A 15,665-nucleotide genomic window follows, 5' to 3' on the forward strand; every position below is an offset into this window, starting at 1 on the left:
ACAGACAGCACATCATCCATGTTTTACATCACAAACAGGGTGGGACTCACTCCCCAAGTTGTCCCCACAAGCACAGGAAATCTGGAAGTGAAGACGCCACAGAGGAATAATCTCCAAACACATTGTGTTCCAGGGGAACACAGTTGCCTAGCAGACACACTAAGCAGAACCACAAAACAACCCTCAGAACATGAGTGGGAGTTACATTCGGACATACTGAACAACATTTGTACACACTTTGGGGACAACAGGCAAAGATATGTTTGCCACACAAAAAAATAATTCCTAAATGATGCCTCCAGGATCCTGCAGAAAGAATCCAAGGGGAACGCACTGGATCAGTTGGTCAAGGATATTTGCATATGCTTTTCCTCCAGCACCACTCTTGAACAGAGTAATCCACAAAATGCACTGGGAGTACTTGACAATGATTCTAATAGCTCCAATGTGGGCATGTCAAACGTGGTATTCCCACCTCCTCAAGATGTCCTTTTGCCCATCCTTGAAACTAACATACCCTTACAACATGTCACAAACCTCTGACGGAAGAGCAGTACATACACTAGATGTTCGAAGGGCTGTCGTGTACTACTGCAACAAAACTGAACCACCCAGAAAAACAGAATAATTTGTTTTGTGTCTCTAGCAGCCGGAAGAGAGGGGGATCCTGTCTAATTGCTCGATGGATTGTAAAATGTATAGAGTAGTGTTCTACTTTATCAAATAAAACACTTCCATTTACGCCTAAAGCACACTCCACGCGTGTTACAGGTGCTACACTAGCACTCATTTCATACATTCCGCTGAAGGCTATCTGCAGAGCAGCTACATAGAGTTCAGTGCACACTTTCACAAAGCATTACTGTGTTGGCACACAAGCCACAAATGAGTCACAGGTGGGTCAAGCAGTATTAAAACATGTATTTGTCTCTATTCCTTCTATAAACCCACTGCCTTCATCAGGTACTGCCGTGTGGTTCTAATCAGATCCACAAGCATCACAAGACAAACATTACATACCTGTAATCATCTTTCTGATGCTTGTATGTGCTTAGATTCACATGCACCCACTCACCCACCCCTCGGTAGGAGTAGGCGGTTTCATAGACAACTGTTTTTGTGGGAGGGTTTGAAAACAATTCTTCACATTCATATTCCACTATAAATTTCATGAAACCTCAAGTGAGACAAATAACAATCTGGAGGACGTCAACGCGTGCCAGATCATGGGTACAGTACATGTCAGAGTAGGGATAGTATTAAAGAACGCCCCGTTGACATCCTCAAACGTAAATCATTTAGTACTCTGCACTAACCACTAGGTGTCGGCCTATGCAAAGCATGTGAATCTAAGGGGATACAAGCATCAGAAAGACAATTACAGCTTTGCAATGTTAGTCATGTAGCAAAAGACTAAGCCATGTGACCTAAGTCACACATACCACAGCACCACCCAGTAGCCATCACTGGATAACGCCATATACTAATGTCCAAAGGAAAACATTGAAGTCCCAGTAGTGAAAGGGTAAAGAGGGGATTTATCTTAGATAGTTATTGTTATTTCCATTTGTAAAGCACAACATTTACCACAATGTGTTGTCTTGGCACTGGGTCCATGTTAGCTAGGTTGCGAAGCAGAAGAGGCACATTTTTTGAAAGAGCCAGGTCTTTAGAGCATGTCAGAAAGCCAGGTGATCTGTAACGGTTATAATCAGGAGAGGGAGTCTGTACCAAAGTCTTAAGGCTTGTGTTACAAATGCACATCTGCGGGCTAGTGATCTGTTGAAGGAGGCAGTTCATTGGACTTAGTTCCCTATGCTTTGCATCGCAAGTATAAAGGGTCGACGAGAGTGCCTGTGAAGAAGAGTCTCAGACCTGTACCTTTGCAGCATGTTACCGATCGCAGCCTGATTATCGAATCTACTCTGTTTTCCAAAAGTGTCTTTCTTTTCAGTAGTAACTGCAAGTCCTTTATGATATCCACAAGTGTCTTTCCTTCCAGAGGAAACGGCAATCCTTCTCTGACACATGACTTCCTTCCCAGTTGGAACAGCAAAGCCTCTCCGATAGGTACTTGTGAATTTGCTTACCAGCGGTCAAGCGGTTGCAGGGGCCTGGAGGGTTCTTCTTACGAGTTGAGCTCCCTCCCTGCCAGCTTTCATTGTTCCTGGGAACCTGAGGAAGTCTGTATATCTATCAGAGACTACCTTTTCACCTTTACTCCTGGGCTTCCATCATCCTAGCACCTTGACCCCTCTCCTCCCTGTGCATCACTTTTGTGGTTTATCATCTTCCTAGTCTTGCCATTGTTGTAGACCAGGGATTTCATTCAGGTCCTTTGTAGAAACCATATATACAAGGCTGCTGATGGACTGGGTATCTTCGGGCACCCTACGTATATACATTCCTCAGCCATCATCACTGAAATCTCCGGCCCCCAGAGTCAACGCAGTCTCATCACCCAGTCTCCAGTACGGGACTTTGTCAAAATGCCTATAAGATTCCGGAATTTTACTGTAAAACACATAGTATTGTGAATGTTTGTGCTGAGGAAGGTCAATCGGTTTGGTGTTCAAGTCCTATCATTCTGCTGTGCTATGATGATCTAACACTGGTGTTCAGTTAAAAATGCATTATTGCCATGTTTCTTAACTCCAGGTATCTCATCCCTTGCAATCACGTGATGCTGAGTCAAAAGAGAGCTGTTAAGGACCTAGACTTCTATGGCAAAACAGCAGACAAGTTTCTGTCCTTGATTCCTAAGTGCTGCCAGAATGAAAGATTCCCATCCCCAGACCGAGAGGAGGAGCACGCCACGTGGTCGAAAGGTGAGATGCGCGTAAGGCGTTCTAGAGTGTACACCCACGTTCCTTCTTTCATTTAGTGGCTAAATGTTTAGTATTTTGGACTAATCCCCCCATCATCCATCTTGCTTGTCTTAGGTGTTTTTTGAGTTCTAAGAGCAGTGATAATTTTAAGAATTGCTGAGAAGTGTAAAGCAAGCTGTTTGGGCCGAGTTCCATGTTTGGGGGTGTTTATGTCCCATGTTATGGGACCATTAAACTTTGTACTTTTTCCTCTTGGTTTTCTAGGACCGTTTGACTTTATTTTTATGGTCAGGGGACTTGTCAATTGGTAAGTTGCACACTTCCTATCTCCTTCCCAGGTAATGGTAGATGGGAGTGAGCAGCAGCTGTAACTTCCTTTTATTGTTGTGTGTGTTTTCTACTCATTACACAGTATATATACACTGTTCTCTTCCTGGGGACTGCACACATTTGAAAATGAAGGTCTTGAGGGTGGCCGCGGGCGACGGAGAGAGGTAGCTGTAAAAGTGGTTTGCTATGCCACTTTCACAATAAATTGTTTTTAATGTTTGTAATTCTGGCCCATTCAGTGTAAGAGTTCTCATCTGACGTGTGTGTATCTCAACTATAATATTGCCTTGCACAGGAGCCAATTCCAATGTTCTGATTTTGTTTGGGATGAGGGGAGATGCCCATCTGGACTTGGTTGAGACCACCAACTCATTCCACACAGGCTACTACTACTCATTGAGTTACCAGATGGAAATTTGTTTTGGATTTTCTCCCCTTTGACTATGATGTTATGTTTTGCCCTTTGTTGAAGGCCAATATAAATCTGTGCTTTTAGTGAAGCAAGAAGGTAAATTCTTTTCAAAATGTATCTTAAGTTATTACAAAACGCATAGCCACATATAAAGTGTTGGTGTATGTGTTGATTCTGTAAAGAATGAGAAGGTTGGTATGAACTTAGCGGAGTAATATACTAACATTCCAGCAAAGTCATTAAGTCTCATCCAGCACAAAGACTTTTCAGTTGCTCCTTGAAGTTATGCTTGCGGTTGGTTTGCTAGCAGAAGTCACTTCCTTTCAGAAGTGGTAGGCAGGCACAGTTACAATATCAATACATGCAACAATGAAATAATATAACGTGGTTTAAACGGGGCCCACACAGTTATGTTCAATAAAAAGATTAAACATAAACATTGAAATGAAAACCAAAACTCAAATAATCAAATCTGATTATCCTCCTAATAAACGTATTTCCCCCTAGGAATAAAAAAGTTGGACATGTAGGTGGTGCTTCCTGTGACCATAAAGCCATAAAGGCGGACATGGAGACGACACGTGCCCTAGACATGCTACAGCAGCGATGGCCGTCCTTTCAGTCCTCAGGAGTCAAGTCTACCCGACCTTCGAGGGGTTTCGGCAGGGGCTCCTCTTCTTACCGCCAACCCTCCCGCTCCTCGGCCCAAGAAACCAACAGGGGCCGCTCCAAGGCCTTTGTAGGAAGACGCCGTCGTCGTCAGGGACCCCAAGGCGGCCCATCAACCTCCAAGCAAGAATGAATCGGCCAAGACACCGGGCCCCCACCCAGCTGGGAGGCCAGCTGGCGAACTTTGTCAGCGTGTGGAAGTCCATCTCCACCGACCATTGGGTGCTGGACGCTCTCGACCAACGGACACACTCTAGAGTCCCAACAAAAGTGTCCTCAGATACCACCGGTGGCCTGGCAAGAAAACCATGTCCCTCAGATGCTGCTGGAGGTTCGGGCCATGTTAAAGAAAGGGTTGATAGAGCTAGTTCCAAAGCGGCTACAGAGTTTACTCAAGGTACTTCCTCGTGCGAAAGAAGACCGGGGGCTGGAGGCCCATTCTCAACCTGCAACGACTGAACAAATACATAAAGTCCCAGAAGTTGTGCATGTCACTCTTCAACACGTGCTCAGACAACTGGAAGAGGGAAACTTTCTGTCGTCGTTGAATCTGGAAGATGCATACTTCCACATCCCCGTTCACAAAGGACACTGCAAGTTTCTGCACTTCGCCGTTCATGGTAATCATTACCAACTCAAAGGCCCTTCCATTCGGGCTGAAGTTGGAGCCCAAAGTCTTAACCATGTGCCTGCCGCCAGTGGCGGCCCATCTACGACTACAAGGGATCCACGTCTACCCTTACTTGGATGAATGGCTCATCCGTGCCAGATCAAGAGACATCACCGTCGACCACACGGCGAGGACCGTCCGCCTACTGACGAAGCTGGGGTTCTCAGTGAATTATGCAAAGTCCTGCTTGACTCCATCGCAGGACGCGCTGCTCCACCATCGGAAGAGAGGGTAGCGGCCATCCTGGGCAAGGTGCAACGGCTGCTAGCTCTAAAGATGGCCATGGTGAGGGCGATCAGATCTCTGCTCGGCATGATGTCGTCATGCATTTACCTCATCCAGCTCTGCAGGTTATGGATGCGCCCATTGCAGGAGTTCCTCTGCGCCCGTTGGATTCAGGGGTCCGAAAGCTTCCAAGACAGGATCGCGCTCGACAAGGGGTTCCGTCGGACAATAAGGTGGTGGGGCGTGCGCTCGCATCTGACCGGAGGTGCGGATTTCCAGGCCCCACCACACCAGGAGACGGTCACGACAGACGCTTCCCTGGAAGGATGGGAAGCCCACACCGGAAGTCTACATTCCAGAAGCCTGTGGCTGTCAGAGGAGAAGATGTTGCACATCAATGTTCTGGAACTACGGGTGGTGTTTTGGGCCCTCAAATCGTTCCTGCCGTCCCTCAAGGGCAAGGTGGTGCGGGTCTTCACGGACAATACCACCACAATGTTTTACATCGGGAAACAGGGGCCACTAGATCCCCAGCGCTCTCCAAAGAGTCGCAGGACTTATGGCACTGGGCAGTCGCCATGGGGATGTTCCTCCTTCCGTTTCATCTGGCAGGAGTAAAGAACACGGTCGCCGACTCTCTGAGCAGGGAGCTTTGCTCTTGCCACCAGTGGGAGCTTCGAGAGGACCTAGTGGAGAACCTTTTCCTCAGATGGGTCAGTCCCCAGACTTGTTTGCGACGGCGATGAACACCAAGTGTCGGAGGTTTGCCAGCAGGTTCCCCAGCAGGGGAGCGTGGAGGGCGCATTCTCATTCCCTTGGAAAGGCCTCTTTCTGTATGCGTTTCCTCCGTGGCCATTGTTACTTCGAGTCATAAGTCAACTCAGTCGGTACTGCTGCCGGATGATCCTCGTCGCACCGGCGTGGCCGAGTCAGATCTGGTACCCAGACCTTCTCAGCATGTCAGCGTCCCCACCAGTCAAGCTGCAAGTGGTTGCAGATCTTCTCGCAGGGAAGGAGGAGCCATTCTTCATCACAATCCGAGGTCTCTAAAACTGCAGGCCTTACTCCTGCAGCGCTAGAATTCGGTGGCTACGATCTCTCGGCGGACAGCAAGGAAGTTCTCGCCAAGGCTAGAGCATTGTCTACTTTGAAATGCTATAGACTCAAGTGAAAGTGATTTGCTATTTTGTGCCGTTCTCAGAAGATTGACCATCTGAGGGTTACAGCCCCTCAGGTACTTCCAAATTTGCTGCTGTTGGCCAAATCGGGGCTGGCTCACGCTTCCATCAAGGTTCATCTGGCAGCTATCTCCTGCTACACCAGATCACCAGGACGACCCTCCTTGTGGTCGCCCCGGTTGGTCAAGGAATTAGTGAAGCTACTATTCTGCTCGTTCCCATCGGTGAAGGCCCTGGCTTGAGAGCTCAATGTGGTACTTACTAGGCTCTTGGGACCACCGTTCAGGCCTATGCATTCTGTTCACTCAAGTTTCTGTTGTGGAAAACAGCTTTTCTCGTGGCCATCACCTCTGCATGACGGGTGAGGGGGGGTTCCAGTCCCTATCCTGTAAACCATCCTACTTGACTTTCAACGAGACAAGGGTGGTGCTGTTGACGCACCCATCCTTCATGCCCAAGGTGCCGTCAGACTTTCATCTAAACAAGTATGAGTGTTTCCCTCTTTTCACTCACTGGCTCCTCTAGGCAGCTCCCTTTTGGCTTCTCATCTGCTCCTCGCACGGCTGTCCAGCTTCTTGTGTCTCTATTCTTCCTTCGTGTTCTTCCTTCGCAGCGAACAGAGAGATCACAGCTCTCTCTCCTGGCGTTCTGTGGCCAATAGAGTGCCTCATCGTCTCACAACTCCTGCTGAGTGCACCCAAAGAGGAGGGCTGGCAGACCTTCCTGTGGCAGGCCTGTGCCACAGCGTCACTCTCTGCAGCCCAACATGGCTCTCAGCTCCCATGTCTTCCGCTCCTCTCGCTCACCAGCCAGCTTCTCTTCAGCTTGTGCTGGCAAGCCCCACAGTTCTTCTGGTTTCCTTTCCGTGCTCTACTTGCTGTGCAACCGGACTTCTTATTCTTAAACCCATTGGAATTGTTAAAGACCTTCAGGTATGGGTCATTTAGTTAAAATGCCTGACCTTCATGAAGCCTATTAGCTGGACATGCCTGGCTACTCCAATGATACATTTGCATAGCCGTCTTCTTCGTCACAGTAACAAAGTGGGGTTTGGGAAGATCTAAACTAAAGGAAGTGTGCATCATTCTTTGCTGTCTCCTACTCGTCTTGGTACTTGACTGATGTATTTTTGCTTTAACAACATAATGTGAATATGTGTTTTATCTCACTTAAATGAGGATGTGTCCTCCTAGTTGGTTTCCTCCTCATCCCAGTGTTGAGGTGATAATTGAGGTGATAATTGTGGGTGACATTTCAGAGGGAAGAAAAGGGGAAGGCGCTGATAATAGCCTACAAAGGCTTGCGCGACAGAAGGTTTGTCTTAGAAAGGGAATAGAGGATAGCATGTCTCACCTAAGAATGTCCTCTCCCCATTCCCTAAATTCCTTCAATCCAGGTGATCCTCTCTTGCATATCCACCCCCAGGGTCGATATCCAAAAGCGATGGCCTTTCCCTGGCCACCTGAGAGGAGGATGCAGAGGGGAGAAGAAGGGAGGACACCTTGAGGTTCCTCACTGTGGACAAGCCCCTTTTGTCCAACAAAAGGTTCTTCACTTTCCTCAAGACACAGTCCTCAAAGGTTCTCACAACACTTCCAACTGACAAGCAGGGGGTACATCCCAGGCCCTCTTGCCTGGAAGAGTTCTCAAAAAGTTCACAAAGCAAATGTTCCTTCACTTGGAAACTGGTATATTCTCCTGCAAGATTTCCCAAGAGTACATCAATGTCAAACAGAACAAAACTCTTCCTCTTCTGGCTAGAGGACAGCTTGGCAATGCTTGCTATCTCCTGGCTCTTGGCAACACTTGCTCTCTCTTGGCCCATGGCAATAATTGCACTGGTTTTTGACAGTTCGGTATTCATAAAACTTGTCTGCACTTCGTTCACTCAATCGTGAGTGAAATGATCTGTGCAGCACACGCGGACAACATCGGAGCTCCCAGGAGTCATTTTCTTGCCTCAAACTCACAGGGTAAGTTGTTTCTCTGTGTTCCGTTGGCTGTGCGTAGGACCTCCACATGTGCAACTCCTCCCGATCAGGCACCCGACCTCTCTCGGGTCGCCATCTCTTCGGCCACGCTGGATTTGAGCCACCATGGCTCCTGAACGTCCCTGGTGCTATCCAGCCAACAGAGACAACTATGCTCCTTTCACCATATCGGCCTTTCGCTGCGCAAGCTCTGCAAGTGGGACAACGAGAGGTACAGACTATCTCAGGACCCGCAGTGGCCCTGGCGTCCTCTTCCCTCACCGGCTTCTCCTGCTCGTTCCCCTTCTCATTAGTCTGCACCTGAGAGGGATATTTATACCGCCCAGTCTTCCTCAGGTGTAGGTGATCTCCACTCATTAGCTGATTATCATGATCTTGCTGCTCTGTATCCCTCTTTTTCGTCTCAGTACCAAAGTGATGGTTTGCCATCTTCTTCCCAGTACCAAAGTGGTGTGTGTGCCTATGGTTGTCAATGGGAAAACAGAAAAGGGACTTAAAATAGCCCATGAAGGCTTGTGGGGAATGGAAGGGACATCATGGAAGGGGAATACTGCGGCTCATCTTTGGGCACCTGGTCTCCTCTCCCCAGTTCACCTCCCCCAGGTAGTCCTTCCTCGCAAATCCATCCTCAGGGTCGGGATCTGGCAGCTTCAGTCTTTCCCTGGCCACCTGGGTGGAAGCTATTTCATGGAAAGGAGTGAGGATACTGTTACGCTCACCTGGCTCCCACAGAGGCGTCGATCTGGACTGGACTGCTGCGGTCTCCACCAATGTGACGCGTAGGGCCGAGATGACGGACTGAACTGGCCCACCTAGATTCGTTTGCTTGGCCCGTAGGAATATTCTTCTGCAAATGGAGAAAGGGAATTAACCACCCGTGGAGCTGAGCGTAAATCCCCCCGCCCCGCTGTTCTCCCACTGATCAACTTGGATGTCCCCTCTTATATTTTCACCTGATAATTTGAAAAGATGAGCTCTCCATCTTGCATTGAGCGCAGCGGCGCATAGATAACCAGTTGCTTCACTGGCTCGAAGGAATTGGTGAGTTCCAGGACAATATTGGCTCCGATATTCCCAGCAAGACGCCGTAAGTATGTAGTTTGTAAGAGTTCAAATGCCTGACTTTCACTCTTGTCCGATTCCTTGCAGGTTGCAGCTTGACCCTACTGAAGCGTTCCTCGTGGCAACCGGTAATGCCACAAGGAACTCTTCTAAGGATTTGTATTATCCAACACAGTTCGATAAAATAATGTCCATAAGTAACCTGTTGCTTTCTCCCTTATTCAGGCGCTGAGAGAAAGTATGAAGTCTCGGGGAATAATGCCTCTGGCGGAAAAATCAGGTAAGTCTTTTGTGGTGAGGAGGGTTCCCCTTGTTAGTCCCTTGTTTCACTTTGCTGTCCTTTTGTTTCCCCTTAGGGGCCGGGGTTCGGCTAGGATGCTGTGGAAGCTGCGCCGAACCGTGAAGAAGAATAGTACCCCTGGTGGTAAAATCAGGTAAGTCCATGGGGGGGGTATTCCTCTGTGTATCACCTTGCTGTTCTTGTCTTCTCCTTGGGTGCTGGAGTGCGGCGGGAACATGCAGGAGGATGCGGTGAAATGTGAAGATGCTGCGAAGGCCGGTGAGTTCAGTTCAGCGCTGCAGCAGGCGAGGCGACGCGCATAAAATAACTTCTTTCTTCCAGCTCAAAGGCGCGATGGATCGGGAATTCAGGTACGGATCAAAGGTATTGCTCTTGTTCTAACCTTTTCTCCTTCTTTCTCCCTTCTTCTAGGAGCTCCAAACTCGAGGCGGGCGTGGCAGAAGACTGGATGCAGACTTGCAGGCACGGTGAGCGTTACGCTGCTGGATGCAGAATAACGCGAAGCGTGTGCTGCTCCTCTGGCGTGGTTTAAATAGCCTCCAGAGTAGTCCCAGGTAAGTATTCCTCCCCAGCCCCACCCGAGTAAAAAAATAGTCCCTATGTAAAAGAGTCCCTTCCAAGCCTCGTTTGGCTTGGGGCTCTTGCAGCATGGTCTGCATCAGGTAAGTTTGCAGCATGGTCTGCATCAGGTAAGTTTTAATCTATGAACCTGGCGCCTATGGCGCCAGGACTGACTCTCCATATGAGCCTGGCGCCATAGGTGCCAGGACTGCACCCAAGCGGGGATTGTTGGGCTTGCTTGGGGAAACTTGATGCCTGCTTCCGGGGTTCCTGGACTTGGTCTGGGTCCCCGTTGGTAGGCATCATGACAGATACCCTCAGATTCCTCACAGTGGTTGCAGGTTCAGTCCTCTCTTCGTGCAATTTGTCTGATTACTGTACACAGAGCTCACAGCTATGCTTAAAAATAAATGGGCAGGTATCCAAGCCACTGACCTTAGGTAGGGGCATTAGGCACGGATGTCCACTTTCACCTCTTCGCAATAGCGTTAGAGCCGTTGGTGGATTTGCTCAGGGACAGGCATGCCGGATAGGACATATGGATTGATAGCACACAAACCTGAGATTGTGCCCCTGTATGCCAAGGACATCTTAATATTTGTCAAGACTCCGAATGACAACGTGGACCCGATAATGCAGGATGTAACCTGGTTTGGGAAGTACTTGAGGTTCACAGTAAATTACACTAATTCAGAGATGTTCCCCTCACAATAAACTGGTACAATTTAATATGGTTCATGGACGGGATAAGATACCTTGGTACCAGGATCAGAAGGTCCAGTACGTCCCTTCTGAAGCATATGTGTGTGAGAGAGTGACAGAGGTATATGGGATTGAGATTGGAGTAACTGTTTCCGAGGCGGCGTGACAGAACCGTTGAAGTTCTAATTTGTACATGGTGCCAAGCAATTGAAATAAAGTTTGGAAAAAATAAATAATCCCCAAAAGGTCAAACTAACATTGTGGAGATATGACTGGATTACGACTAAATCTGATTGCAAAAAATATAAATTATTTATTCAAATCAAAGCCTATGAGAAAAAATGTAATACGTTACTGCCCTACTTGGAAATGTTCCCTGATGGGAGGTGGAGGAAGCAATTCCTTAGGCTTCGTTTTCACTATCAAACTCTTGGGAACTCGCAATAATATAAATAGGGAAAAAAGATCCTGCAGAGTTTGCAATGTTGCAGGAACATTGTTAACTTTGCAGCATTTGTTAGCTCAAAGTACATTGCTAAAAACATTAAGAATTAGGCACTTTGATCATTTGCTTATTCATTTTAAATCAGTCTCATCTGATGCACTTTGGTCTTAAATCATTAATGGGCCCGGAACATCATACAAAATTGCTAGCTATACGATTCTTAGATAAAGTGTTTTTAAATATAAATAGAATTGCTATTCAAATGGAATTGCTCTGATTTATGACATAGTTATATATATAAAATGTATGAATGTTGTGTTTTAGTGCTAATTTAATTGTAAATGTTTTATTATGTGTACTCTTAATTGTCCAAGGCTCTTTGAGCCAAATACACAAATAAAATAAAATAAAAAATAAAGAGCCACAAACTCTGGCCTTGCTTCCATTTAATCAGTGTGGCCCTCTAACAAGTGACCTTTCCCCAGGATAAAAAATGAACCATGACTCGGGTAACCTGTTCTGAACCTATGTCCATGTCTCGGCGTGCTACACTCAAACCAAACGTGCAACACCTGCATCTTGAAAAAAAAAAGACTACCCTTAACCAGTGACTCAGACAGGAAAACATAGTACATAGTGTATCCCACCCAGACAGGCTGAGTATCCCCAAGGATCAAATGGTATTGATGAAGCCACAGATGAAAAACCATCAGAGAAAATATATAGGTGAACTGGAGCAGGGTGAGCATTTCAGTCTCACAGCTGGATAGCACTGACAGTATCACAGCAAATATATGTAAAATGCTAGAAATCAGGATGGGAGATCCGTGGACAGCTGTCCAGTTTTGAAGCTATTTTATTTTGCCTTCAAATTGATTTTGCACAGATAAATAGAATTAAACATTTACAAGACTTTCGATAAGCACGAAAGTACGGACAGACGTTTTTTGCAAGGGAAATACAGGTGAGTATAGTCCTCTTCAATTGTTGAGAGACAATTTCCACAGTGGTGCACGAGTATACAATACAGGTAAGTAGTGACATAGAACTTGTGCAGGGTGTGACCCAGGACTGTGATAGGTCCGGGGGTATTCAACAAAATAGTGTACACAACACTATCTATCAAAACATATATACAAAGGTTGTGTTACAAAACATCGACACAGAGGTGTTTCGGCCAAACAGGGCTGGGTAAAAGCCCGTGGTGGTGGTGGCCTTCATCAGGATGATCACTGGTAGTAGTACTGTCCGTATAGGTAATCTGTGTGGGAAGGGAAAGCTGTCGGGATCTCGGGGGATTGATGATTTTATTAAACAATTAATGAATAATGGCAGATTAGAGCCTTGAATACACCGGTGGTGTATCTAAAAACAGCTTACCGTCTGCAGTGGTGCAGCAGGGACGCTGTGCTTGGAGTCCTCTTATGGGTACCGGACTCTGGAAACCATGTCTGCAGTGAGCATGGAAAGACTCGTATGATTCGGGTCTCCTCGGCCAATAGGTACAGCCTTAGGCCTCTAGGAGCTGTAAGAGAATGGATATAACGGGTCATTATCTATGTGCTCGAGGAGGACAGTGCCAGTGAACGGCCGGGTCCAGGCACATCCAGCATGGGATCGTGCGGTACGTGACTGGAGACACCAGTGGTGTGGGTGCCCACTCAGTGGGTTAGTAAGGTCATGGTATTTAAAAACAAGGGTCTCAGATAAAGTACCTGTTAGAGCCCTGCCGACTGTGATGTGAGCTGAGAGCTGGGTGGTCCTGGCTGTGGTCTCAATTAGTAAAATCATGGTATTTATATACAGGGTCTCAGATAAAGTGCCTATTAGAGCCCAGCCGACTGTGATGTGAGCTGAGTGCTGGGAGGCGATGTTTGTGGTCTCAAGAGTGTTGATTTTATTTAAAGTGTTAAAAAAACATTCACAGTAAAAACGAGTGGAGATTGCAGGTGCATCTCTTGGTAAAACTGGGGTGTCAACTATCGCCTCGGTGTGTCAAATGGTGCGAGGTTAGTATGGAAGTGTGGCTACCCACGAGGTGATTTATAGAGAATGGCAGTGATCCACAAGATAATAAAGGGCACTGAGGGAAACACAGCAGCGCTGAGCGTGCTCCAGACTGTGGCGAGAGAGTCTCAAAACGTTTTACAGTGCACAGAGAGTAATTTTGGAATGTGAAACCAGCAAGGTTTTGTGGGGAGCGCTGGGAGTGCCTGGTCCATCACGCACAAAAACGAAAACATGAGATAAAATGGCAGCGTGTCTTACCGAATGCGAAAAATGGCGACTGTACTCCTTGCGGCTCTGGATTCTACAGAGGTGTGGTGCTGTCACTGTTAAAAACACTGTACCTGCCGGGCATCCAGCAAATGAGGTGCTGGCTAGGTGCAGGGGTGGACCAATGGTTGCAGCGCGAGCTAACAGAAGTAATAGGTTGGGAGTGTTTGACCAATGGGATGCGGATGCATCAACAGTGCCACAGCTATATGAGTATGGCCCATGGAAATGACAGCAGGGCCCCTAATGATGGATGGTACCTGAAAGTTGATGGATACAGGTGGTGGTGGACCCCGGAGGGTGCTATGAGGGGTAGCCTTCTACCTGATTGGTGGTGGGAGTGCTGTTTATTTATTTATTTATCTATTCGCATTTGTTTAGCGCACATGCAGCCCAGGGGGCATCGTGGCGCTTGTTACAGATATGATTTGTTGTACATACATTGAAGTCATTAATTAGTTGCAGGAGAAGATTGCAGCTATGAGAAATGGCTAGTTGTGCATACATTGAAATCATTACTTAGTTGCAAGAGAACGAGAAATAGCTACAGGAGAGGGAGAGAGGAGATAGATGAGGAGAGCGTAGTGAACTAGAAGAAGAGGAATTCGTTAAACAAGGTGGTTTTCAGCTGTTTTCGGAAGGCAATGAGAGAAGTTTCTGCTCTGAGCGTGCTAGGTAGAGCGTTCCATAGCTTAGGGGCAATGTAAGGGAAGCTTATTCCCCCTGCTCTAGCTCGTTTGATGCGTGGGACCCTGAGCTGGTTGGAGTGGCATTGCCTAGTTGGTCTGGAGGAGCGAGATCTGACTAGGGTGTCAGACAGGTAAGAGGGTGCCGACAGGTTGATACATTTGTGTGCAATGGTAAGTATTTTGAATGTAATGCGATCTTTGACAGGTAGCCAGTGTGCTGCCTTTCTGGCTTGTGCAATGTGGTCCCTTTTTGGTATATTGAGAGCTACTCTTAGAGCATTATTTTGTGTTGTTTGGAGTTTAATGAGATTGGAATTGGAGGTGCCAGCCAGTAACACATTACAATAATCTAGTTTGGCTCCAATGGTGGCTCTGGCGATAGAGAGGCAATTATCTTTGGTTAGGAAAGGTTTGATGGCATTGATGAGCTTAGTGCTCAAAGCGGAGGCAGAAACAATGGAGTTGACTTGTTGCTGTTGCTAAGGCTGTACGAGCCCTAGGGTGATGGCTCGCACAATGTTGACAATTTAAACACACCATTTTATCAAGAAGTAAAAGAGAGAAACCATGGAGTCCCAGGTTACACTGGGTGTATAGTGACTATTGGAAGTAACCACAAGCCAGACAAATGGGAAAACCAAATTGGAAACCAACACCAAGCATTAGCTAAATAGCTCAAATATGCATGTTGCAACTTTCCTTTACATGGTGCATGTATCTCAGCAATCCGAATGAACAAAAAACTGTACATAAACATTAGTGGTGCATGTTGCAGCTGGTTCTATAGAGTACACGAAGTACAAAATAAGGGCACTACTGAATATGTCGCCTGTGCCCAGTGGCAGGCATCTGATGTCTAAATAGAGATCTAAAAACCACAGTAAAGCCCTTAGTAGGAGTCAATCAATCCCAGAAATGTTTCCACTCTACAGTGATATTAAGGCCAGTTCTGACTGTGTCCAGCCTGTGGACCCATTTTTGCTCAAGCCTGGTGAGTGCTGGATTGATATTGCCTCCTCTTTTTTGATGTTGGAGTTGTTGCAGAATAGTCCATGTAAGTTCCTCGTGGGTGTGGCCCTTTTTGGTGAAATGTTCCACTAGAGGTTTGTCTTGTATTGAGTTCCGGATGCAAGAACAATGTTCGCTTATCCTTTGTTTTATGGGTCTAATGGTCCTCCCAATGTAAATGAGGTCGGAGGGACATCTGATCACATATATGACGTTATTGCTTTCGCAATTAGTGTGATTTTGCATTGTCCAAATGAAATTGTTGTAAGTAAAGGTCTTGCTAGTCTTGGTGTAGCGACACGCGACGCATTTTCCAC

General features: G+C 46.9%; 1 protein-coding gene across 4 annotated transcripts in view; it reads left to right on the plus strand.

Annotated features, from left to right (window-relative positions):
• The window catches only part of FHIP1B (FHF complex subunit HOOK interacting protein 1B), an 889,991-nt gene that overhangs the window by 745,806 nt on the left and 128,520 nt on the right, over positions 1-15,665 (plus strand). For all 4 annotated transcript variants that reach the window (XM_069640430.1, XM_069640429.1, XM_069640431.1 and 1 more), the window contains one exon: positions 2,659-2,828. In XM_069640430.1, the coding sequence (XP_069496531.1) occupies positions 2,659-2,828 (170 nt within the window). The remainder of the gene's footprint in view (positions 1-2,658; positions 2,829-15,665) is intronic.

This window comes from Ambystoma mexicanum, chromosome 7q, assembly GCF_040938575.1.
Source record: "Ambystoma mexicanum isolate Mex_15411 chromosome 7q, UKY_AmexF1_1, whole genome shotgun sequence".
Lineage (NCBI taxonomy): Eukaryota > Metazoa > Chordata > Amphibia > Caudata > Ambystomatidae > Ambystoma > Ambystoma mexicanum.